The sequence below is a fragment of the Aspergillus puulaauensis genome, chromosome 4 (genome assembly GCF_016861865.1).
Source record: "Aspergillus puulaauensis MK2 DNA, chromosome 4, nearly complete sequence".
Lineage (NCBI taxonomy): Eukaryota > Fungi > Ascomycota > Eurotiomycetes > Eurotiales > Aspergillaceae > Aspergillus > Aspergillus puulaauensis.
In genome coordinates, this window is record NC_054860.1 from 240,379 (window position 1) to 264,882 (window position 24,504).

The 24,504-nt window shown below is 52.0% G+C and overlaps 7 protein-coding genes across 7 annotated transcripts; 4 read left to right on the top strand and 3 right to left on the bottom strand.

Moving 5' to 3' along the window:
• Nucleotides 1-197: 197 nt before the first annotated feature.
• APUU_40098A (uncharacterized protein) lies at nt 198-4,604 on the bottom strand (the record flags this gene model as incomplete). The annotated part of the gene is made up of 1 exon (XM_041703132.1): nt 198-4,604. One exon carries the CDS (start codon nt 4,602-4,604, stop codon nt 198-200), a length of 4,407 nt encoding a protein of 1,468 aa, XP_041555848.1.
• Nucleotides 4,605-5,694: 1,090 nt separating this feature from the next.
• APUU_40099S (uncharacterized protein) lies at nt 5,695-6,842 on the top strand (the record flags this gene model as incomplete). Its single annotated transcript, XM_041703133.1, has 3 exons — nt 5,695-6,169; nt 6,240-6,479; nt 6,541-6,842. 3 exons carry the CDS (start codon nt 5,695-5,697, stop codon nt 6,840-6,842), a joined length of 1,017 nt encoding a protein of 338 aa, XP_041555849.1.
• Nucleotides 6,843-8,188: 1,346 nt separating this feature from the next.
• On the bottom strand, nt 8,189-9,528 carry APUU_40100A (uncharacterized protein; the record flags this gene model as incomplete). The annotated part of the gene is made up of 3 exons (XM_041703134.1): nt 8,189-8,636; nt 8,687-8,801; nt 8,877-9,528. The coding sequence occupies 3 exons, from the start codon at nt 9,526-9,528 to the stop codon at nt 8,189-8,191; spliced, it is 1,215 nt and encodes a 404-aa protein (XP_041555850.1).
• Nucleotides 9,529-10,031: 503 nt separating this feature from the next.
• Nucleotides 10,032-14,024, top strand: APUU_40101S (putative ABC efflux transporter; the record flags this gene model as incomplete). The annotated part of the gene is made up of 3 exons (XM_041703135.1): nt 10,032-10,707; nt 10,774-13,317; nt 13,384-14,024. The coding sequence occupies 3 exons, from the start codon at nt 10,032-10,034 to the stop codon at nt 14,022-14,024; spliced, it is 3,861 nt and encodes a 1,286-aa protein (XP_041555851.1).
• Nucleotides 14,025-14,764: 740 nt separating this feature from the next.
• Nucleotides 14,765-16,363, top strand: APUU_40102S (MFS transporter; the record flags this gene model as incomplete). The annotated part of the gene is made up of 1 exon (XM_041703136.1): nt 14,765-16,363. One exon carries the CDS (start codon nt 14,765-14,767, stop codon nt 16,361-16,363), a length of 1,599 nt encoding a protein of 532 aa, XP_041555852.1.
• A 117-nt stretch (nt 16,364-16,480) lies between these two features.
• Nucleotides 16,481-18,681, bottom strand: APUU_40103A (uncharacterized protein; the record flags this gene model as incomplete). The annotated part of the gene is made up of 9 exons (XM_041703137.1): nt 16,481-16,778; nt 16,834-17,086; nt 17,143-17,454; nt 17,509-17,602; nt 17,654-17,916; nt 17,965-18,060; nt 18,107-18,278; nt 18,325-18,392; nt 18,438-18,681. The coding sequence occupies 9 exons, from the start codon at nt 18,679-18,681 to the stop codon at nt 16,481-16,483; spliced, it is 1,800 nt and encodes a 599-aa protein (XP_041555853.1).
• Nucleotides 18,682-21,236: 2,555 nt separating this feature from the next.
• On the top strand, nt 21,237-24,371 carry APUU_40104S (uncharacterized protein; the record flags this gene model as incomplete). The annotated part of the gene is made up of 4 exons (XM_041703138.1): nt 21,237-21,412; nt 21,458-21,770; nt 21,829-23,558; nt 23,606-24,371. The coding sequence occupies 4 exons, from the start codon at nt 21,237-21,239 to the stop codon at nt 24,369-24,371; spliced, it is 2,985 nt and encodes a 994-aa protein (XP_041555854.1).
• Between the last annotated feature and the right edge of the window lie 133 nt (nt 24,372-24,504).

The window sequence follows — 24,504 nt, forward strand, 5'->3', positions numbered from 1 at the left end:
AGCTCGTTCCGATTGGAGGGTTTGGCAGTCGAATAATATACAAGAACGGTGGGGACGAGTCTTAAGATCCGGGGAACTTCAAACTAATTGTTATCTTTGCTACCCTTCATATATGTGCCACTTTATAGATTGGGCGTTATATTCCAAAAAGGCTGTTTAAAATAAAACGCAAGTTTGGATGCAGGGAACATGGACGGCTAGTAGATCCCCCACTGAACCGCCTGATCGTGGCTATTGCCATGGCAGGTCATCTCACCCTTCGCTCCAAGCAGCCCATCCTTGTGGCCAACCTGTGCAATTGCGTCGTTGATGATATCAATAACATCCTGTCCTCCAACAACAAAGTTGACGTTCCCGTCCACCTTGGTAGCCTCGACGCCAAAGTGACAGGACCCATAGTGAAGAATCTCGCGCTGGTTCTTACCAACGAATTCGGTTGTGAAGTCGGTACTGGCATCATCCTGGATGTTCCGCATGATTTGGCGGCAGTCCCCGATTTTGGGCGATGCGTCGCTGGTCTGGTCCACGAATGTCGACTTGCCGCAATCGTCCTTGCCCGGTTGGATATCGCAGGGGTAGTTCGGTGAAGAATTCGGGTTTTTCTGTTTGGTCCAGGACTGGAAGGCGCGGTCGGCGCTGCAAACTGGAATGCGCATATAGCCTGGGGCTGTCACGTCGAGGCTTGTTAGGTCTGTGATGACCTCGTCGTTCGTCGGGTCTGCGTCACCGGGCTGCGCAGTGTTTTCTTTCTTGTTCTTGGTCCAGGTGCGGACCGACCCGGTCACCAGATCGTTCTTTGTGATGCCATAGTAGTCGCTATCGCCGCTGATATGGTCGAGGCCTGGCGGGGCGGAAAACTGGTTATCGCTGCATACTTCCTGGCAGGGGCCTGCATTCGTTGGATAACAGCGGCATTCCCTTGCCTGACCATCTGGGGATGCAAGGTAGTACTGGTCTCCCCCAACGCAGACGCCAGCTGCTTTTCGGGTCTTCTCGTCGAGCCACTTGCCGTCATCTTTGGCCTCATCGCACCGGTGGCCCGCATCGATGATGAAGGTGTACGATCCAGATTGGCGCCACAGGGCTGGAATGGTGTATCCGGTGATACACTTGACCATGTTGGTGTGTAATTCATTTGCCGCGTTGTCTACCTGGTCCTCGTCACCATCGGGGGGCTTACCGGTCGTCCTCCCAGGAATCAACCTTCCGTCGGAGATGATGTCCGTGAGAGTCTTGATTGACCGCGGGCTGCCGTCGAAGAGGTCTGCGAGAGCAATAGAAGTAACATTATCCCACCCAGCGATGACCTGGCCCATATAGGCTGAAAAGGCATCCTGCGCCTCGACGTCCCAGCCGGCCTTGCCCGGGTCAGGCAACATGTCCTTGGCGATGGTGGTACTTTGTCCCATGAGTGTCATAGAGGTATCCTTTGCGTCCTCAATAACGCCGCGGCCCTTGTTGATGAACCAATCTTTATTCCTCAGCAATCTGTTGAAGTAAGGCGCGGCGGTGCCCAGGGCCCCTAGGGTGAGCAAGTCAATGAGTAGCAACAGCCAGTCCTGGTCCTTCTCTGGCGGGACGGGTGCAAACTTGTTCTCAATGTCCTTGAGTGCTGCGCTGACTTGGGTAAACGCCTGCCACAGGGCGTCGTGGTAGTTCCTGTACATCTCATGGATAGTCGCCAGCGAGTTCCAGATGAGCTGGGCCGCGGGGCCGGAGGTGGCACTGTCTGCCCCCTTCTCGCACTCCTGCCTGCTGCAGCTTCCTGAGAGCAGGTTGCCACAGTCCATGTCCGAACCGAAATGGGTGGTCATCTCGACTGAGTCATGGAAGGTAACACCATTTGGTTCATCGGTGTCTTCCCAGATTCGAATAACATCTGCCCATGCAGCATTAGTGCCTAGTTCCGTCCACCGCTCCGACGGCGTGTAGTAGGCAAAGCTCACGACATGGTCGTCCTCGCAGTTGAAGTCGGTCCAGTTGCCATGGCGCGATGTGTCTGCCTTGGGGTTTTGACCAAGTTTAATTGCGGCCGTGAATTGTGTCCATGATGATAATGGTGAGGGGACCTCGTGGTACGTCTGCAGATCGCTGGCCCAGTCTGAGGTTCCTCCCAAGCCCCAGGCAGCATAGAGGGACGTTCGTATCCGCTTGGTTGAGGCACTCATGTACCCTACCCATTCATTATTATCATATATCAGGATGTCACTATTACTGCTAGGATCGACAAAGCTCCCCACGACTCGGGAAGAATCTTCTATAATCTCTGCAATCTCTGCATCAGCAAGATACCCAGCTGTGCCCGTGCATTTGCCCTTCTTTGCGTTAGAATTCAGGCGGCTTCCGGTGAACTGGCACTCCGCGCCCCAACAACTAGGATCAGCCATTTTAAATGACCGCCCATAGCTGGTGACACCAACAACAACCTTCTCTCCAGGCACGCCTGATTTAGTAATCATTGCGAGTGATTGTCTGGTTTCTGTGAGGTTGACTTGGCTGCGCAGGCAGTTTCCACTGGGGCAGTCTTCTTGAGAGTTCTTATTATGCGCATCCCATTGCCCGTGCAGATCATATGTCATGTACACAATATAGTCAAGAACCTTGGCCATTCGACTAATCGGGAACTGTTTTAAGTACCAGTATGAAGATGGCGCGGCAATAGACACGCTCCTTCCAGGCAGGAGGTTCTTCAGCAGGACAAGGAAGGCCAGGTAGTTGGGGCCTTCTGCCTCAGTCCCCGGGTCGAATTCGGGAAGGTCAGGGGCACCTGGATATTCCCAGTCAATATCCACGCCATCGAGGTTGTTTTCCTTAATGAAATTGGCAATCTTTGTTGCCATTATCATCCTGTTGGCCGGTAAAACGCCGTTGCGGAAGATATGGTATGTGGCAGCACTAGTTGAAAAGTCCCACCCACCAAACGACAGAATGCGTTTAACCCCGGTGAGACGCTTGAATTGACCGAAATTATATGTTGATAGCGTATCCCCAACGTTAACATCCCAAGTGTCAGATAAGGAGCCAAACCCAAAGTGGATGTGCGTGTACTTGGACGTATCAATCTGCGAGGCATCCTGGAACAGGCAATCCCTTTTCATGCAGTAGCCTTCATAATAAGCAATCTTAATACCACCAGATCCAGACCCTCTTATAACATCCATGCCACAATTGGAAATACACCCATAGGTGCCTTCCTTTGCCGTTCCCGGCGGGCCGGTGTTGGTATCAATGCAGAAATCTTGGGTAATACCACACTGTCCCCAGATGTTGCAGCAGGCATTCAACGGACACGGGTTAAGTTCTGCGATATCGGAGCCATCAGTCGGCGGAGTAGTCCCTGGTACCTGGGGGCCACACTTTGCGTTCGGAATCTCCGCAGGGAACGGCGGAGTGCCCTCGCTCAGGCAAATAATAGTCTTTGCAAAAAGTGGATCGCAACCACTGAATCCCCAAGTATGCTTATTGAACTCTGCGATATCTGCCTTTGTAAGGCTGTATTCGGCGCCAATATTGTCGCAATTATCATCACCTTGGACCCGGTATGTACGGCACGAGCCGTCCGCATTGGGCTTCGGCTTAAAATCAGGCAGATCCCCCGCGGAGCAGCAGACGTGCTGCTTCGGCTTCAGCCTAGAGCAGAAGCTCGCGCCGGGGTTGTATCTACTGAAGGCAGCCGGGGAGATGCCACATTTGGCCGCAAGTTCTGGACAGCCATTTCCCATGTCAACCTGAACGGTCGAGCATTCCCCGGCCGCGCGGGGGGTCAGGTAGGGAGCCCCGATGGAGGTGGTGATGCCATTCGCCGGAAGAAGTGGTGTAGCGAACTTGGCAACGCCGGTGAAGTTGGTGCACCCCGAGAAGCCCAGGCAAGTGCCGCTAGCCCAGGTCTTTATAGCGTCCTGGATCGGAGCAAACGTGCCATTGCTCGCTGCTATGATACCAAAGACATGCGTGCTGCCATAGCCCGGCCCGCAAAGCTGCATGGCCACACTCGGCAGTGAGGCATTAATGTTATCAAAGTTATCCTCGAACAGCTTCAGCGCCGAGTCCCCGAGTCCCTGATTCAACAGTCCCGTGCCGATATACAGTCCGATTGTCGCCTGGCCAGACTGTCCATACATAATGAAGGGTCTATCAGCAGCTCCATGCCCACGCTCGGCATACTCCCTCAACTGTCTAACAAGGGAGCCAATTCCGCCTCTTGCGCTTTTCAACCCAAACCCTTCATTCCACCACCCCAACTGTAACTCTACCTGTAATTCCTGGGCAGACGCAATCCGTACAGATGAGGCAGGGATATCCATGAAGTCCAACCCATACGACGAACAGGCCTGGATCCGGTGCGTGGTGCCCTTATCATCCACGTCGTCATACAGCCCAAAATCGTAAAACATCGTCTCTTTACATTTGCGGATCTGATCGAAGTTCGGATACACGGACCAGTTTCCGGTATCTGCTCCGGAGGCGTCGCAGCGTTCTGGGCATAGGGAGGTGCTGCGGTATCCTGGGTTTACACCTGTGCGGACGTCTGGGGTTGGCCCTGCAATAGCTGGCGCCGCAGAGAGCAGCAGGGCTGCCGCGGTGAGCCAAGTCAAGGCCAGCATGGTGTGTCTGACTGAACGGGAAAGTAAGACAAACAGAAACAGAATGAATGAGAATAAAAAGAGTTAAGTGAAGAAAAGCAAGTATATATTTTGAACCGAGGGTAGAGACCGTGAAGGTCACCGCGGTGATTCCCAGTGTCAAGAAATAGGATCATTATTTGAGATTGTATCCTTGCAAACCTCGCAAGCAGATGCGATAGAAGGCGTCATGTCCTCTGAGTAAACTTCCTTGATATACATGGGTCGGAAGCGGCAGACCACCCGCCCTCGACGCTAATTCGTGTGTCCCAGGCGGGCGTGGATGGATGTGGGAGGGTGGGCTGAGCAAAGCTTGAGCAAGCAGGTCCCCATCTCAAGGAGGATGCGAGCATTTCTCGAGCCAATTTATGAGACTCCGTCGGTCCAGCCAGGGTTGTGGCATGTAGTACATGCACATTGCAGGGAATATATATCCACACCCCTATGGCGAGTCATTTTGGTATATGGAAGTTTATATTGTTTACGGGATGCAATATGATTTGTCCTGGAGGGAAAGTACAAAGAAACGAAAGGAACCAGGCATATATGCCACAGTCTAGGGAACCACCAATCTATAGGATTCCACGAACCAACCCAAGCCCCCCAGCTACAGCTAGCAAGCCCATCACACGGAGAAAGACCATGGGCGGCTCTAAAGGGAGAGACTATTTTAAGTAAAATCAAGGTATATATATATTATCACGCTGGAGATCTCACGAAGAGCCCTACTCGACGGGTCGCAGGATCTCTGAGGACGGATGGACCAGGAAGGAAAGCGAGTCATGCGCAGCACTTCTCCGTGTGGTGATTGGTCGACCGATTAGACTTCCGTGGGTGGGGTACATGCCAAGGCATTAGCGCAGTGCCAAGCTTTGGGTGTGGCCGGACACTTCTTACACTCTCTCACTAACCATAACTGTATAAACCTTTATTAAATTGTGGTAGCTTGATGATCTTCCTGTATTCATCCAGCTTCCCAGGTGATATGCGACGAACCTATACCCCCTTAGCAACAACACGTCGCTAAACAATATATCCACTTGTTTACAGAATCCAGGCAGCGACTAATAAAATGCAGCTCACCCATTTCGTCGTCGCCGGACTCGCTCCTAGCGTAGTCTCCGCGCTGTCTCCTCGCGCCGTCGACTGCTCCTTTTCCGTACCTGCTGCTGCGGGAGATACATGCGAGACACTTGCGGCAACTTGGGGCCTGGATGTCCAGACGCTAGAGCACCTGAACCCCGGCGTTGCATGTCCCGGTCTCGATACGAGCAAGACGTACTGTGTTATCGGCACTGTCACTGATCAACCGGGAACAACGCTGACGCCGACAACTTGGAGGACTACTACGACTTCTTCAAGGAGTGCTACGACTACGGCTACGACCACCACGACAGCCCCCAGCAACCCGCCCACCTTGCCTGGAATTGTCGACAATTGCGATGGCTTTTACAAGATCACTTCCGGCGACCTGTGTGATACCATCGCCAGGGCCCATGGTATTACGACAGCGCAGCTCTTGAGCTGGAATAGTGGGATCAATAATAGTATGTCCCCTGCAACCCTTACCTGCTTTGATCCTTGGAACAATATCTTACCTCCTTTGTCTTGCCCTAGGCTGCTCGAACCTCTACCTGGACTACTACATCTGCATCCACATTCCCGGCGTGACCACCTCATCCAGCCCCCCTGAGCCGACCAAAGTCCCCTCGGGTCCTACGCCCCAGCTTCCAGGGATCGTGAATAATTGCGATAGATTCTACCAGATTTCGGCGGGCGGTAGCTGCGACAACATCGCCAGAGCAAACCATATCTCGACCGCACAGTTCAAGCAATGGAACACCGCCATTGACGAGAGTACGACCATTCCCTCCTTCTGTCTTCCATCCATAAGATAAAGCTGACACCTCCTGAATAGAGTGTACAAACCTCTGGCTCGACTACTATGTCTGCGTGCACGTCCCCGGCGCCGCAACTACCACAATCCCCTCGTCGCCGAAACCCACATCCGGCCCGTCACCCCAGATGCCTGGCATCGTGTCCAACTGCAAGACATACCACCCAATTGCGAACGGGGACACCTGCTCGGGCATTTGCAAGAATGCCGGAATCACATTTGCGCAGCTGCGCCAGTGGAATACGCAGCTTGACGCTGCTTGCTCGAACCTCTGGCTTGGGTATTATATCTGCATTGCAGTTAGAGCACGTGTTGCAGATTAAATGAGGGTAGAGGTAAGGGTGATCACCATATTACAAGCTTCCTATTCAAGTGGCATGATACTGTATCTGGATATCAGTTACTATAACTTTGGTCTATGATAGACCACTAATTACGTACCTGGCACGACAAAGTTTTCGACATCGCCATGATCCTGTCAAGGAGTTAGGAATATACCCAAAACTAGCTGCTTTGCAAGTAAGCTAGTATAATAGTTACTATTCTTACCTTGGTAGCTTGTATTCTAACCTGCACGTGATAACGACTTATTTAATATAAACTTTAAAGTATTCTATTATTAACTACATGCCAGTGTCTGTTACGGGCCAGACTCAGATCGAGAAGTTGCGTGCTAGGTTAACTATGGAATAGCTGAAGGACTCCATGGCAGGGCAGATTGGATGCGAGATCTACGTAGGAGTCTGAGCAGGTTGCACAAATTAACCAACTGTTGAGTGCAGGAGTTACGACACACCCTTGTTGACAATACCATCGAGGCCAACCAGCATCTCACAGAAAAAGGGGGGGCCAGGGCTAGCGAGGTCCAGGAGTACAAAGGCGCCCAAGTATTTTTGCAGCATGGATCCAGCCTCAGCGCTGCCAATGCAAGAGGGAAGTCCTGTTCTGTGCTCCAGCAAAACGCTTTTTTATAGCAAATAATCCTTTCAGTCCCGCACTAGTAACCGTGGCTTGAAGGATTTATTTGGGCGCGTGATACATCCTATTGATCGATCTGCTGCCGTCACTGGAGATACTAACCTCATTGTAAACCCACTGTCAGCAACCCGGAGTTTCTATAGTGCGGCGCCCTATTGGCCAATACTACACTTGTAGGAAATAGATATTGTGCAATCATGAACATTGTCTCATTGGGCGCACTCTTCAGATAGAGAGTGAGCCCTTGCTGATGCACTCTCCTGCCAAAACCGCAGCGTACGCCCATCCATGCATATACTCCGAATCAACCCCGGCCCCCTTGCAGCTCACAGCCAGCCAGCCACTGCCATCTCCATCTGCTCGGGATTTATCAATGTCCTGCTGGCCAATCACCGGCACAGCTCAAAATACCTTTGGGACCATCCTCCACCGGACCGTTCGGCGATACTCTTCCCAGTACTGCCCGTGCTTTGCCAAACACCGCTTTTCATCCCGGTAAACCCGGTGAATGAGCAGCCCAGTCATGTAAATGAGATAGGCATACGGGAGGAGATGTTGCCATCCACAGCATGCGCAGGCGCAGAACGAAAAAATAAGGTCCCCGACGTAGTTGGGGTGTCGCACAATGCCCCAGCACCCTCCAGTGCTGTCAGCCGCGTGTCCGTCATGAAAGGTGCGTAGAGGAGAATCGTTACATACCGGAACACAGCAGGAGAGACTCATGTACATCCCCCTTTGCAGTGACATACTTGCTTTGAATGACTCGCGGCTTCTTGCCAGCAATCAGGCACTGACCCTTCGTCTGCCGGATAAGGTGCTTCTCGTGATTTGCTAGACGAAAGAGCCAATAGCCAAAAAGGCCAGTGCCCAGGATGATGCAGAAGAGGCCAGGCGATAGGTGCACAGGATGTAGGGCAAGGTATTGGGCCTGCGAGGTGTAGACCATCGGTAGCCAGGCGACAGGGCCCCAACCCAAGGAAAAGCCAAAGTGGTCGTGGGCGATATCGATCGTAGCCAGGTACCAGTCCTCGTTGATGAAGAAATCGACAAGGTAAATGACATGCAGGAGAACCACGATATACATCGAGTTGGAAATGGCCCCGAAGCGTTGATACTGTAATGCCACGAACGAAAGGTCACTGGCCGCGACGTAAGCAGGGGCAATGTCAGTTAAATCAGGTCTACCTACACAATGAGCCATGAGTTCATTCCCAGCCGAGCAATTTGGAACTGTTTCAAGTCCCAGTATCTGCCCAGCCGTGGGTTCAGTTCAACCCCGGACAGAAAGTCGTGACAGATGGAGGCTGGCAAAGTCAGCTAAGACGCAATTCCGCTCTATTGCCTGGTGCCAGAAAGGTCTGTTCCCTCGAATTACTTACAGCTGAACCTCCGATCTTCCGGATAGCTTGGCGTGTAGTAGCCCTTGACCAACATGAACAGTGACACCAGTAATCCGTACATGTTTGCCGCCGCAAGCACAGCCTTCCAATTCCTGGCGGCGCTAGAAACGACGTCCACACCACCGACATACCACGCTATGACCATTATACCCAGTGTAGTGCTCCATGAAAGCAGGCCGTTCATTCGATACGGCAGGATGTTCCCCCCCGGTGTCGGAGGCCCGTGCACAATCTTCCCGGGGAGAATAGAGTACAGAAGGGCCTGGAGACCGACCCAGGCAGCGCATCCAAGTGTAGACCAAGAATCAAATCGAGAGATGTACATTTGCAAAAGCTCCGATGGGGTTAAATCAGGCAGCGATGACAGCAGTCCCAGGACTCCTTGTTGTATCGACCCGCCATAGTCGTGAAGGCAGCTGCAAAGGAAGACCACCAACAGCTGCACGGCGATCACGAAGCCCATGCTCAGGAGACCAGAGAGAGTAGAGACTTGGCGCCGCCTTCCCCAGAGAACGTTATTGCCAGCCAGGTGCTTCTTTCCTTCTGCCTCCTTGCCATCCTCGAAATGACGCAGGATGCAGGATCTTGGTTGGGCGACCGCTGTGGTGGTTAGGGCTCGACTTCCGGTCATGTTGGCTTCGGAGTACAGGACGTGGGCGTGTGCGGAAAGAGGACGATTACATGGGTGGCCAGTCCTGGGGTTCCACTAGGATATATATTTTGTGGGAAGGAAAATATTGTCCGTGCAAGTTGGACTGTCATGCAATGTGCCTTGCGCTCGATACATCACCAATCTTGCCATTGGAGAGACTCACGGATGAACTCGGTATATGCAGCTGGTGGCTATCTAGGAACTTTTATTATTGGGTTTAAATAATACGGCTTGCAAATCTTCACCGCAACAGGAGAATTGTAGAGTTGTCAATCTGCAAGGAGGAAGACTGCTCACAAAATCGCAAGCGCCACTGTAGATCCCTGCACTTCCAGCTCTTCCTGCAAGAGGGAAGGAAATTTATGGACAACATTCCCTTTAATTCCCTTCCTCCCGGCACGTCATTGTACTGCCAGTCTGCCACCTTGTGAGCCCACCTACAACCAGGTGCTGGCCGTTTCATATTTACAGCATCGCGAATAATGCATATGGACCAGCAAGCGAGAAGGGCGGAAATGAGGTCCCCAGAACCCTCTGGTATTGCAGGTGATCCGCAGGTCTCGTCAACAGCGAAGGTATGCATCCAGTCACAGCATCTCACATTGAGACTCAACGCGGCTCCTCGTCGCTGGAAGCGACGCCTCATGGGAGCCCTGACGAATCCCGCAGGCCTTGTCGACAGTGCCGGACATCGAAGAATCATTCTGGATGACATCTCGATCTCCTTTCAAGTGGGGACACTGACAGCTATTCTCGGCGGAAGTGGTTCAGGGAAATCATCGTTGTTAAATGTACTCGGTGACCGCGCACGCCCCAAGGAAATGTCAGTCTCGGGTGACATTATATACATGGGTAGCCGTTCTATCCGCTCAGTTGACATTGCGTATCTGGTCCAGCACGATGTCCTTCCTGAGAACTTGACCGTCCGGGAAACATTGGACTATTCTGCGCAGCTCCGCCGTCCGTGGGACAACGCAGATTCTCGGGAGTCTGTTGTTCAAAGTTTGCTGCAAAGGCTGCATCTGACCACATGCGCCGATACAAGACTTGGAGGAGAACAGCGCAAGGGCTGTAGCGGTGGAGAAAGGCGAAGAACCAGTATTGGCATACAATTGCTCAGTAATGCCGAGATCCTGCTGTGCGATGAGCCCACCACAGGTACGCGCTGAGAATATAGCCCAGGTTCTGTTTCTCCTGCGCGCACTAAACAATCATGTTCGATAGGACTCGACGCAGCGACAGCCCTTCAAGTCATAAAAGTGCTGAAGGAGCTTGCCCAAAAAGGGTTAACCGTGATTATATCCATACACGCGCCAAGGTCTGACATGTGGCAGCTCTTTGACAATATCGTACTCCTCTCCCGAGGATCTGTTTTATACAGCGGATTACGGGAGGACTCGATGCCGTATTTTCGGCGCTGTGGATACGAAATACCACCATTTGTGAACCCTGCGGAATATATGATAGAGCTTGCGGCTTTGGATACGAGAACAAGCGAGCACGAACGGGATTCTGCTGCTCGATTGGCCTATCTTAGGTCATACTGGGCTTCAAATCCATCTTCCCACCGGGCAGGGAAACCGCCCACTTACACAATCTCGGAACACAGCAGGGCTTCCGAGCACAAAACGGGTCGACCACTGACCCTCTTTACAGAACTCCGTGTTTTGACTGCACGCAACACGAAAATGTTCATCCGTGACCCCAAAGCCCTCGCCGGGGCGTGGGGCGGGGCTCTGGCCATGGCTGTTGTCAACGGTTGGGTTTTCATGAATATGGATAGAAGCGAAGCTGGGATTCGGTCTCGTGAAGGGAGCTTGTGGAATGCCACCGAACTCTACGGGTACTTGATTCTTGTCAACGAGCTCTATCGCATGAACACGGATATCAAACTGTTCGATCACGAGAGGCAGGATGGCATCACAAGCGCTTCAGGATTCCTTCTGAGCAGGAGAGCTTCAAAGCTGCTCCTGGAGGACCTGACCATTCCTCCTTGCTTCACAGTCATCTACTACTTCTTCGCTGGCTATACCCATTCAGCCCGTCAATTTTTCATGTTCCTGGTGATGATGCTGTTGAGTCATTTCAACGCCATATCCTTTGCGAGCCTCTCCACCGCGATATCTCGTCACTTCCTCCTTGCCGGGTTCCTGGGCAATCTGTACTTTACGCTTCAAATGGTGGCTGCGGGCTACTTCATACCTTCGACCCAAATGCCGGTCTACATAGGCTGGCTGAGGTGGATCACCCACACATTCTACACATTTGGGGCCCTTGCTGCAAACGAATTCATCGGCGCAGAAAATCCCTCTGGCGTCGGCCAATTCTACGACTGCCCTTATTCAAACAACCCCGGTGATCCCTCCTGCAAACAATACACTGGTGCCTACATTATGGATTCCCTGGGTCTTCCGCATGACTGGACCTGGAAACCGGTCGTTATCCTGTGCGCCATTGCGTCCGTCTGCTATATTTGGGCTGGACTGATACTTCATTACAGCCCTCTTCAACCGGTTACGCGTCATGCTGGCGAACGAGTCGAGAGGATCGACCCACTGCAGATGAGGCTCAGTCCGACACCAAGTCCCCAGGCGATTACGATCACCCTACAAAAATATGGACTCAAGGCGAAAGGCCAGCCAAGCAAACGTTCGCATATGCTCGGTCCTATTTCCACACGATTTCGTCCTGGCCGACTTACTGCAATAATGGGGGCTTCTGGGAGCGGGAAAACCACGCTTCTATCAGCACTGTCTGGGCGAGTTCCGGCTTCAACAAAGGCGAGGTACCGGTCAACTGGGACTATAGCGTATAACGACACTTTCCTGTCGGAGGACAAGGTAAGACTGATTGCATCTCATGTTGATCAAGACGACGTCCACCTGATGCCATCCTTGACAGTGCGAGAGACCCTTCGGTTTGCTGCACGCCTCAAGCTACCAGGGTTCCTGTCCAAGGATGAAAAGGATGCGCGAGCTGAGGTCATGCTTCGCAAGTTTGGTCTCAGGCACTGTGCGGATACTCTCATAGGGAACAGTGTGACTAAAGGGATCAGTGGGGGGGAGAAAAGACGTGTTTCTATCGCATACCAGGTCCTGAGAATGCCTGATATCGTGGTCTTGGATGAACCAACCTCGGGCTTGGACAGTTTTATTGCATTGTCCGTGATTGAAATCCTGCACGACCTGGCAAAAGAGGGACGAACAGTGATCCTATCTATTCACCAGCCCACCTCCCGCATGTTACACTACTTGTCTGATATCTTGGTCCTCAGTACCGAAGGCCTTCCAGTCTATGCTGGACCCACGCAGGATATGCTGCGATACTTCCAGGACTTGGGCGTCGAGTGTCCTCATACCATGAGCCCTACAGACTTTGTGGTGGACCTCGCAACACCACATCCAGGAGACAATTCAAGCGAGCGGCGCGTGGATCACCTCGTCCAGACGATGATGGACGATGAGCGCCCCACGAAGGAGGTTGTTGGCGTTTTCCAAAGTACATCATGGTCTAATGATTCCGTTGCCTCGGACAGTGTCCGCCTGCCAACTGCAGTACACAACCCTTTTCGCAGGGCTTTTCTGATAGTTTTACAAAGAGCCGCCATTAATCTCTCCCGCCAGCCAATTCTGATTCTTGCCAGGACGCTGCAGCTTCCGGGGATGGCAATGCTGCTAGCCTTGTTTTTCGCTCCGCTGCAAAAGGACTACCTCGCCATCCAATCTCGGGTCGGCTTTGTGCAGCAGTACGCCTGTGTCGGTTTCGTAGGTGAGTTTTGGATCCGCCCCCGAAGGAAGCGTGCATTTGCATTTGCATATTGACCAAAGACCACAGGAATGATCCAAAGCATGGCGACGTATCCGAGTGAACGGGACGTCTTCTATCGAGAGGCATCAGAGAATCTGTACGGAGCGGAAAGCTTCCTGCTGCAGTACACGTTGCTCGAACTGCCACTCGAGCTGTTCTCCTGCGTGGTCTTCGCCCTGTTCACCGCGTACGTCGTAGGCCTGAACCCAACAGCCGGCCAGTTTGGGGTTTCGCTCCTGGGCGCGTTCGGCTGTCTCAGTTGCGGCGAATCCATCAGCATCATCTTCAGCACCATGCTTTCCCACTCAGGAGCGGCCATCAGCTTGACGTGTGCGCTGCTGGGCATTTTCACTGTCCTAGGTGGCGTCATCTCCTTGCATGTTCCGACTGTTCTTCGCGCTCTCAACCATATCTCTCCCCCTAAGTATGCGATAGCCAGTATTCTGAACTACAGCATGACGGGTTTGAGGTTTACGTCCACGGACTCCCAGAAGAAGCCCGATGGGTCCTGCTTGATTGGGACCGGAGAGGAAGTGCTGCAGATGTATAACATGACGGAGGAACTTCGTTGGAGCCTGATGGGCCTGGCGCTGTGTACTCTTGGTTATCGCCTTCTGGCTTACGTAGTGTTGAAGCTGCGAAGCTCATGGTGGCAGAGAAAGTGGTAGATGCTTTCTTCGCTCAGTGCGGCTTTTCAGGTAAGTATGGATCAGAGCAATGCTCCGATCCATCAGAGCCAGGGTCTCTCACCGTTGTTCGGCATACGACTGATGAGGCTGGATAGTCCTTGCTATTGCTGGAAGGTTGTGAACGGTCGGGGAACATATATTGAATCTATTGTTTGATATGCGAGTGATTCCGCCTAGACAGGGGTACCCTATGTTGTGCTGAGAAAGGCACGCGGTAGCTAAATTCGACAAGTTCGCAAACAGCCCCTTTCCTTTCTCCCTGTTCGAAATGATTCCAACTACCTCTTCGCTGAATGCCTGTCTTATTTTATAAAGTGGAGATTGATAATTCTCCAACTGCCGTTTGCATTGCCGAGCATTACCGACAGAATCTTCAGTACCTCTCATGGTATACGAATGGGCATAGAATTGATCTCACAGGGAGAAAAGCAGCATCCAGCATAGTTGCACAGTTTTTCGCGTTGGGTAAACTTTCACGTAGCTAGATAATTCTCTTCTGTGCTCGATGCCTGCCACCACGGCGCAGTCCATAGCATGGAGATATATCCGAACATCCGAATCGATTTCGGCTGTAATGATTCATCTGGGCACACTAAAGATGCAGAAGTACATTCGTTTAACGATTTTTCTCCCCACTTCGCCAGTTTAAACATTGCTGCCCACACGTTGACAGCCACTTCCACTGGCAGGATCTGCTACAAGCTGGCGGCGTCAAGCAAATGAAACCATTCAGCCGCGATCACGCAATACCAAGGGAGAAAAGGACCGATAAGCGCCCGATTCCCTCATGGAAGCTTGTTCTAGACCAAGGGGCCGTCGCTCAGTCGGTGCTAAGCCACCAGCATGCTGGGTCGGGCACTGAAGAAAGCCCGTTTGTTGTCGCATGGCTCAACAACGACTTTCGCGACCCCATGCTGCTCAGTATGACCCGCAAGATCATGATCACACTGATTGTCTCTTTTGCAACGCTGGTTGTTGCCCTCGCATCGTCCGCATACACCGGGTGCATGAAGGAGCTGATCGAGGACTTGGACGTCGACAAGGAGGTTGCGACTTTAGGTCTGTCGCTGTTTGTTCTAGGGTTTGCATTAGGCCCTGTATTCTGGGCGCCCCTCAGTGAGGTCGTTGGACGGCAGTACCCGTTTATTCTCTCCTTTGGGGCAATGGCTGTCCTGCTCGCTGGTTGTGCTGCATCCCCCAATATCGAGTGCTTGATTGTGCTGCGGTTCTTCGCTGGCGCCTTTGGGTCCGCACCATTAACCAACGCCGGTGGTGTCATTAGCGACATGTTCCCAGCTCGCCAGCGGGCACTTGCCCTGAGTCTGTTCGCTGCTGGTCCATTCATGGGGCCTGCACTGGGTCCCATTATCGGGGGGTTCCTAGGAATGAGTGCGGGCTGGCGCTGGGTGGAAGGGTTCCTGGCAGCACTGGCCGGGTTCTCGTGGCTCACCATGGCTGTATTTGTGCCAGAGACATATGCCCCGATTCTTCTGCGGCGCAGAGCACAACGGCTTTCGCAATTGACTGGAAAGGTCTACCGAGCAAGGTTCGATATGGGGCATCGGGCCGGTCTCGGGGAAATACTGCGCAAGTCCTTGTCGCGGCCATGGGTTTTGTTATTCCGAGAGCCTATCGTACTGCTGCTGTCTATCTATATTGCACTTATATACGGAGCTCTCTTTATGACGTTTGGTGCTTTTCCCATAGTCTACCAGGAGGGACGTGGATGGAATGAAGGCGTAGGAGGCCTTTCATTCTTGGGAATCATGGTGGGCATGATCCTCGCAAGCATCTACACTGTATATGACAATCAGCGATACCTGCACGTCTTTGATAAACATAACGGGTTCGCTCCTCCCGAGGCTCGTCTGCCCCCAGTTATCCTAGCATCGATTACCATTCCTGCTGGTCTTTTCTGGTTTGCGTGGACCAATTCGCCTTCTGTCCACTGGATGGCAAGTATTGCGGCCTGCGTCCCATTCGGATTCGGAGTCATCCTGGTATATCTTGGTATTCTGAGCTATCTGATAGATTCATATACTATCTTCGCAGCGTCAGTACTTGCTGCTAATTCGGTTATGCGGTCTGGGTTTGGTGCCATCTTTCCTCTATTCACTACATATATGTACGAGGGCCTTGGGATCCACTGGGCGTCGTCAATACCTGCTTTCCTCACATTGGCCTGCGTTCCATTCCCCATTGTTCTCTACAAGAAAGGCAAATTAATCCGAAAGCGATGTAAATATGCTGCTCAGTCAGAGGCGTATATGCAGAGTCTTCGGGAATCGCCAAACCAGGAGAGCAGCAGCAAAGATTGAATGGACTTTCCATTCTACTGGCCAATATTTCCACTTCACCGATAGAATATTCATCTAATGTCAGAATACCAATATATACAATCTCCAGTCCCTTCCCACATCTAAGACGACGGTTGACTACACATAAGTAGTGCTCTCAGTAGTATTGGGCCCTTTCGTAGCCCTATACGAGGTGTCCGATGAATTCGTGGCTGCCTTATCCTGAACCTGAATCTCCTCAGCGGCAGTGTCAATGAGGCGACCGGTTGCATCATGCGTTGCATCCCATTCAGCGAGCTCTGCGTCCGGAACCTTCTTTAGCTGGTTGCTTTGGGATCCGTCGCCCAGGCTAACAAGTTCCTGCCGCAGGGTGTATCCTCTCCATCTCGGGATGGCATATGCCCAGAGTATGTAATATATGCCGCATGCCACAAGACTGACATTCGATTAGTACATATACCATGATAGATGCGAGGGACTAGTTGACTTACATCCCAATACCTGTCACAACGTATGTGGCGTACCAAAAGCTGACATCCCCAGCATATTGGCCACCGGCGGGAGGATACCAGGGCATCACGAGGAGGTAGAGCTGGACGAGGATATTGAAGAGAACCGCAATATGCCATGCCTTGAATTCAGGTTCCGGTAGGCCGGCCTTCTTGCGCTTCCAGCGAATAACATAGACACCGACAGCCATAGCGAGGTTGAATACAGCGGATGGGAAGATTTTCAAATCATTGACTATGTCAAGTCAGCTTAACGTGAATTTCGACGGGTTCTGATCGTTGGATACGCACCAAACGTAAAGGCATCTCCTGCTGGAATAGCGAGAATCATCAGGATGGTTATAAACCAGACGACGGCGTACGGTCCGAACGGCGTGCCAAATGGCTTAGTCGATACCCAGAATTTAGTCCATGGCAGGACTCCCTGTCGGCCACATTCCCTGATTTGCCTAGATAACCCAACTATCACGGAGATCATGTTTCCAAACGAGGCGAGGGCGATCAAGAAGTTGAGCCCACGCACTGCGCCGCTGTCTCCGAACACCTTCGAGAAAAAGAGGCTTGCAGTGGTGAGCTCGGAGTTCGCCAGCTCATCTTTAGGGACTAATATACCATTAGTTTATTCATTCGCGAATACCAGGGACTAGGTGAACTAACCAGCAGCAAAGAAAGCAACGTTCGCGAACATGTATAGCACATACACTGTTGTAAGAGCAACAGTGGCGTATATCTTGAGTTCCTTGATAGGGTTCTATGGAGCGGTGTCAGTGTGGCTCTATACATCACGCACTTTAACTCATACCTTGATCTCGTTGGCAACATTGAAAGCATTGTTGTAACCCCCATACGAGAAGATGATACGGTACAAGGCAGTAGTAAACCCGTAGGCCGAAGCTGTCGAGCTCCCTGACCACGCATCGTGGAAGTTGGCCGTGGGGTTCTCGACCTTGGTATTACCTCCCAGAACAACAAACCCGGTGAGGATAATGAAGAGCAGGGTACAAATCTTGACAATCCCAACGGCGTTGGAGAACCAATATGCGTACTTCGTGTGGAACACCAGGGCTGCCAGCGTCAGCATTTACATTTAAAGGATCAGAGCGCTGGACTTACCCAGGGTAGCAAGAGTGTAGCATGCTAGGGCTGTTCCTTTGACCTGCCAGTCGGTCCCATCGTGGCCGGAAATTTGGATGAGGTAGTTGGCCATGACTAGAACTGTCAGCACACACCGCTAGCAAACAGCTGTTGCACTCACCAGTGGCGTTGGCACTTCCAAACGAAAGAATCACATTCTGGACCGCAAACGTGGTTGGGAACAGCCACATCGGACGGGGATATGTCTGTTCAAGGAAGACGACCTCTGAGCCTGACCGACTGGGGAAGTATGCTGTAAACTCGAGATACACGGCTCCTGACGACAGACATAACTGTCCAATTAGCCGGCGATGCCTTCTTTCGAGGAGCAAGACGTACCAAGTAACCAAGGGTCCAGTAGACGAGACTGACACCGACCGAGCCAGTACCAGACAGAATCGAGGACGCTGGCCATATCAGCTCATATCCAGGTATAGGCAGGCTTCACTCACGCGTAGAGTAAATCCCAGCGCCGATCATCATCGTGATATTCAGCAAGGTAATCGTCGCAGGGCCGACGGCGTATCCCAATGGCGACTTGTGTTCGACCGGAGCACCAGACGCGTCTTGATACGTCGGCGGCGCATCATTGCCTCCCCTTTCGCCAACATACTGCACTCCTCCATAATTGATCTGGTCTTCGATCACCGTATTAGATGCGCCGGGGCGATCGCTGAATGGTTTTCGCCAGGACATTGCGATTAATCGTCGCAGGGAAGGCAAGGGTAGGGTCGGGTGCTTTAAAATAAACCGAAGATGCGCAGCACGAGCCAGCTATATACCACACCACTTTTCGTGTTTCTTTTTTTGTTTTTATCTGGTTCCCGCTTTACGCTTTCTTTACCCAGAGATATTGTAAGCTCAAGAGGAGTTGTTGTGGAGCGCCGGCGATTTCAACATCGGAGGGGCGGATGGTACAACTTGGGACGCCACCAGTGTCCACGACAGCTCTGATGGAATGTCTCAGGTGGCTCAAGTGTTCTTAGACAGTATCCCCAGAAATGTATTAATGCCTCCACATACTTTATTCAAAAGATCAAGCCTGCAGCTGTGTCGAGTGTATCATGCTGCCGCTTAGGACTTGTTTAGGGAGTGGAAGGTGGAAATGGCCAACAAATACTTCGGCACGACAGTTGGAAAACTGGAATAAATTCTCCAAGTCTGTCTTACCGCGCCACACAAAGCAGGACGCCTGTTCAGAGTGCGTGATGCCGACTGCAACGCCCCGAATGGCATCAGCCCAGGGATGCTATTGCGCGAGTCCGAACCCAAATACCCCACGCGGTGCAATCGGAAATATCCTACCTTTCTGGGCTTTGCGATATCAACAGAGACAAAAAAGAAACAAAGTTTCCAGCACCTGGCGTCGAAGTCTCAACAGTTCTATTCTATTACAGGTATCTGGCGGTGATAGTGCCGCAATCCTCTATCCCAACCCGTGGTGCTTGTTTATAAGGGGTGTGGCTAGCACGCAATAACCAGTTCAATGGCGAACACCACGGCTCTGTTACACGAAGCTGTCGGCCTCGCCGCGATATGCGCCATCTCCTTCCTATAACGGTGGTCCTTTACGATCGTCTTTTCCTCCTGGTCTGGCCTAGTTGCGCCATTTGGAGTCTCTATTTGTGACCACATTCAACCAGGTATCCAGGATTGGCAATAGAGCTACGCACCAACCCCTTACTTAGGGCTGGTGGGAGGGTTGGCATTTTGCGAATATTATAATAGAGTTCTTACGCTCTATTTATTTGAATACTGCATGACTGGCCGGCCTGATAACACGGCCCGATCCGTGTGAGATTCAGGACAAAATAGGCGATCTACCCGAAATGGCTTCTATTGTCTTCCTCATTCTCGATTCGTCGCATTATTCCAACTGCAGTGTCTATCACAGCGTGTCAAAGCCATATCAAGGCCAGAGAATTGGATCTTAACCCCTGGCGACAGGACAGTCCCGCGGACTCTCGAGAATGAAGTATCTAATCCAAGGCTTAGTATATATTAATTTAGATAGACTTAACCCAGCCCTGGATCAGCCTCTGGGGTTTATGACTCACAAGGACGTTCTGATCTGGGTTATTACCTACTAGAGAGGCTGTGGACTTAGGGCTCCGGATGAACTGGCTCTCCAGAGTTATCCATCATGTAAAGTCTCGCCGGTCGGACGGGTGCCATCATAACCCCGCGTCATACTGTCTGGGGGCATTTCATCTTTAATGGACTTCTATTGTAGGGACGTAGATCCAAAGAAGAACAGGGCGTACATAACCACTCCAATAGAAGAGGTCTGCGTGATGGGAAGACTGTAGGCCTCATGCACACTCGGAGCCAATGCAGCTGGGACGTTGCCCCGAAAGAGTGCCATATCTTCAGTGAGCATAGAAGAATTGACGGAAGGGAGCCTCTCTTGAACCAGGTTGTCAGTCGATTGCCGAAAACACACTCTCCGATCACCAGGGAAATGGTTATGCTTAATATTTCCATAAAAGATAGCATAGAAATAGCCATGATCGTATTATCGGGGGCACATTCATTAATTGGCAGAAGATTACCTGGATTGAGAAACTGGTGTTAATATATTTATTGTTCTTGAGTCTATATGTTGGACTTGCGGTGTGAACATAACTATTATTTCTACTACGACGAGTATAAAGTTTACCATTCTGTAGCCTGTACTCCAGTTCTGTTTTTACTAATAATATATGTTTACGGGGTTGGGCAGGATGATGACTACTGGTGGCTCATTAGAATCTCCCCACAGCATAGTATACAGGATAATCTAGGGTTAGTTAAAGTTCTTACTCTTGCTAGTTATTATACCGGCTTCGGAGTTCGGACTGGCCCGTGTAAGGTTTGTGCAACTGGCAAGGCCCTGAATCTGGTACACCCTCTCGATCTGGGCAACTATTGCCTACTAGCGATGGGGCCGTCTGTGCCCAAGGACTCAGGACTCAGGGGCCCCTCAGCACAGTTATGTACTGTCGGCGACCGTCGGCGACTGTCCGTTCCGGTCGGTTTTGCCCGGACCGAGTCGTTTGTGCACAATATTTGTGTGGATTTGTGGCAAACCCTGAATGTAACTATGGATTGTGCACTGGATACTGCTGAGTCATGCATTGCTTATGCAGATCGCAATATTTGCATCACTGTCCACGTTTTGATCTCGATCCATCTCCAGATTCTGCTCCCGATTCGTCTTGTTGCTGTTCCTTGTTCCTTTTGTTTCCTGTATCTGCAAATATATTCTGGCGATGTCCGATCGCGTGGATGGCCGCCACAAGCAGCGCCTGCCAGCATTCCTGGACCACTTCAACACGCGCGACCTCAAGATCTTCTTTCGCTGCTGGGCCGCCGCTTGGGTCGCTGCTCTGCTGATCTTCATCGGCCCTGTCGCGGACAATTTTGGCTCTGCGACCTTCTTTGCCTGGTGAGTCGCTTTCTACTTGGATCTGGCTGGTGCTGACTTCCCCAGTCTGGTGCTGTTTATGCTCCCGCCGTCCGGTGTACTGTTTGTCTACATCCTGGGATCGCTCAGTCTGTACATTGGAATTGGCCTTGCATGGGCATGGGGCGTCATCACTATGAAGGCCGCTCTGGCCGCCAGACCGGACGCAGACACCCAGGCGCGAGTGGCCGCGCTGCAACAGGCTGCTGCGACGGAGGCGCAGTCGACAGGATCCCCCGTCGCAGGAATTGCTCAGCGCATGGTCTATGATGGCTGGATGTTGGATGCGCGGGTGACTGCTGTCGTGTACTGCATGTTATGCGTCTTCATCTATTTCCTTGTATATCCCCATCCCTATCCAGCTGCATGTTCCTGCATCAAACACTAACCAATTCCAGTCGCGCTTGAGAGCATCGAATCCAAAGACCGCCTTTACTGCGATCTTTGGTATTATTATCACCGATCTGTTCCTTTGTTACGGACCCCTCCTTCCCTCTTTCAATGGCACTCTGCCCCTGGCCCTGGTGAAGCCTGCTGCAGCAGGTACTGGGCTTGGATTTGCTTGTACAATTCTCTTCTTCCCGCAATCCACATCAGATATCGTCCTCGAAGGCATTGGGGATTTGCTACGACTGATGGAAGATTCCCTGCAGTATTCTGCGTCCGCCCTAAGCAAGGACTCAGAACCTCTAGATCCCCAGCAACTACAGAAACGGCGAACTAAAATCATAGGGCAGTACCGGAAACTCGAGCCATCGTTCGGGTTTCTACCACTCGACTTCTCTGTTGGCAGCTGGGGCGCTGAGACAGTTGCCACTTTCAAAAGTCCCATGCGACAGCTAGCAGCAGTGATCCTGTCACTTTCGGAATTCCATAAAAGTACGATTGAAAGCCGCGTCAAGACCCAGGAGCTGAAGAAGCCGCCAATTGAGACTGGGGAACCGGTTGAGCAGAAGCAGGAGAAACATGAGAAGAAGGAGAAGAAGGATAAGAAAGAGAAGAAAGAGAAGAAAGAAAAGAAGCGGGTGGTCGGCGCGCACCATCTCGCACAGGTGGCCGATTTGGTCAAGGGGTTGCAATATACAGAAGACCACTCTGTTGATCCCGATGTGGCGAATGAATTCACCGGCCATAGCGTCGCGGCCATGGACGCTTGTTTAGAAGGACTGCGAGTTACAGGCGAGTGCGTCCGGTTTGTCGAGCGGCAGCATTGGTATCACAAGGCGTCGCCTGCAGCACATGAGGAGCTGTATGAGCGGACGAAGACCGTGCTCGAGAAGCTACGACAAGCAAGAACAGGTTTCCTGCATGATATGACGGAATCTCTTATTACTGGGTATGCCCAGCTGTTTGAAAACGATAACCCAGACCAGAATACTCGAGCAGATCAGGTGGCAGGCATAATCATCTGCATGAACTTCCAAGAACATATGGCAAACGCACTGGACAAGACAGAGGCTCTTCTAGCCCGCGTGTCAGACGTCTTCCCCGACGCCACTCGCACTCGACTTTGGTGGCCGACGAGTCTGAAATACGCAGCTCGGTGGATGCTCGGAAAGAAGGACAAGGCGCCTACACTGGCACCAGCCAGCGACGACGACCCCGATCAAGCCCCCGCCGGCGATGCTACGCAGACGGCACAGGAGAAGCTGCGAATTCGTCGTGGATACCGGCCTCAAACCCGCCATCCTCTGGGTAAAGCGGCTATTGGAACATATCACTGGTTGACCTGCGATGAAGGACTGTATGCCCTGCGCATGGTTGTTGTTACTATTGCTGTATCGATATCTGCCGTGCTTCCGAACACTGCAGGGTTCTTTTACCGTGAGAAGGGCTTTTGGGGGCTGATCATGGCCCAGACTGGTCTCTTGGTATACATGGCCGACTTCACATTCTCGGTGCTGGCTCGACTTGTTGGTACCATTGGAGGGGGTGTCTTGGGACTGCTGGCCTGGTATATTGGTTCTGGAAATGGTCCAGGCAATCCATATGGCTTGTCCGCTGTTCTCGCTGTGATGCTTATAATCTTCCTCTGGATTCGCCTTTATCTTCCTCCCAATCTTCTTACTGGAGGCATCATGGGCGCCGCGACTTTCCTACTAGTCGTCGCCTACAGCTATGTTGATACGTGAGTCAACTTTAATCACTGCCTGCTGGGTATAACTGACAATTCAGACACAATCCTACATACGGAGATCCTGGAGTCGGCTACAACGTATTCTGGCGCCGATTACTCCTCGTGCTGATCGGAATCGGCGCAGCAACAATAGTCCAGATGCTCCCCCGTCCCCCCTCTGCCTCACGCCACGTCTGCAAATCCCTCTCTCGTTCTCTCCGCACTTTATCCGACCACTACGCCCTCCTCCTGTCCTGCTGGGGCCGCGCAGGCAACGAAGGCAAAACCATCACAGAACCAATCTGGCTCGAACTCACCGAATCCCTCGTCCTCCTCGAACCCATGATCTACAACCTGCGCTTCGAATTCTCCAGCTCCCAATTCGACTCGAAGAGTCTGGCCCAAGTTAAACAGCTCTGCCACGCCCTGAACGACTTCCTCGCCCGTCTCCTCGCAGCTTCAGGAACCCTACCACAGGAATACAAGGACCGTCTCGCGCAGCAAATGGGTATCCTGGACCACCGCTGCATCGGTGAAGTAATGGCCGTGCTGGGGGTCTGTGAACAAGCGCTGCGGACGGGCGATGCGCCGCCGGAAATCCTCCCGACTCCGCTTGTGAGACGCGCGCTGGAGTATTGGCAGACGCATCAGACGGAGTATCTGCTCAGTGCGGATATGGTGCGCGACGAGGACTACCGTCGGTACTGCGTTGCGTTGGGGTCGTATGTCAGGTTCTTGGGGAAGATTGATGAGTTGGTGCTTGTGATCAAGGGGGTTTTGGGTGAGGCGCATTTGGTCTCGAAGGAGTTGATAGATCTGGTTTAATTACTTGCGGATTGTATAAAAGGTTGCAGCGGATAAGAGTGTAGACTGCGGTATAATACATTAATACTACACTACTATACAGTATTATAGAGTATAAATACGACCAAACTACCTAAAGCCACCAACTCTCGCA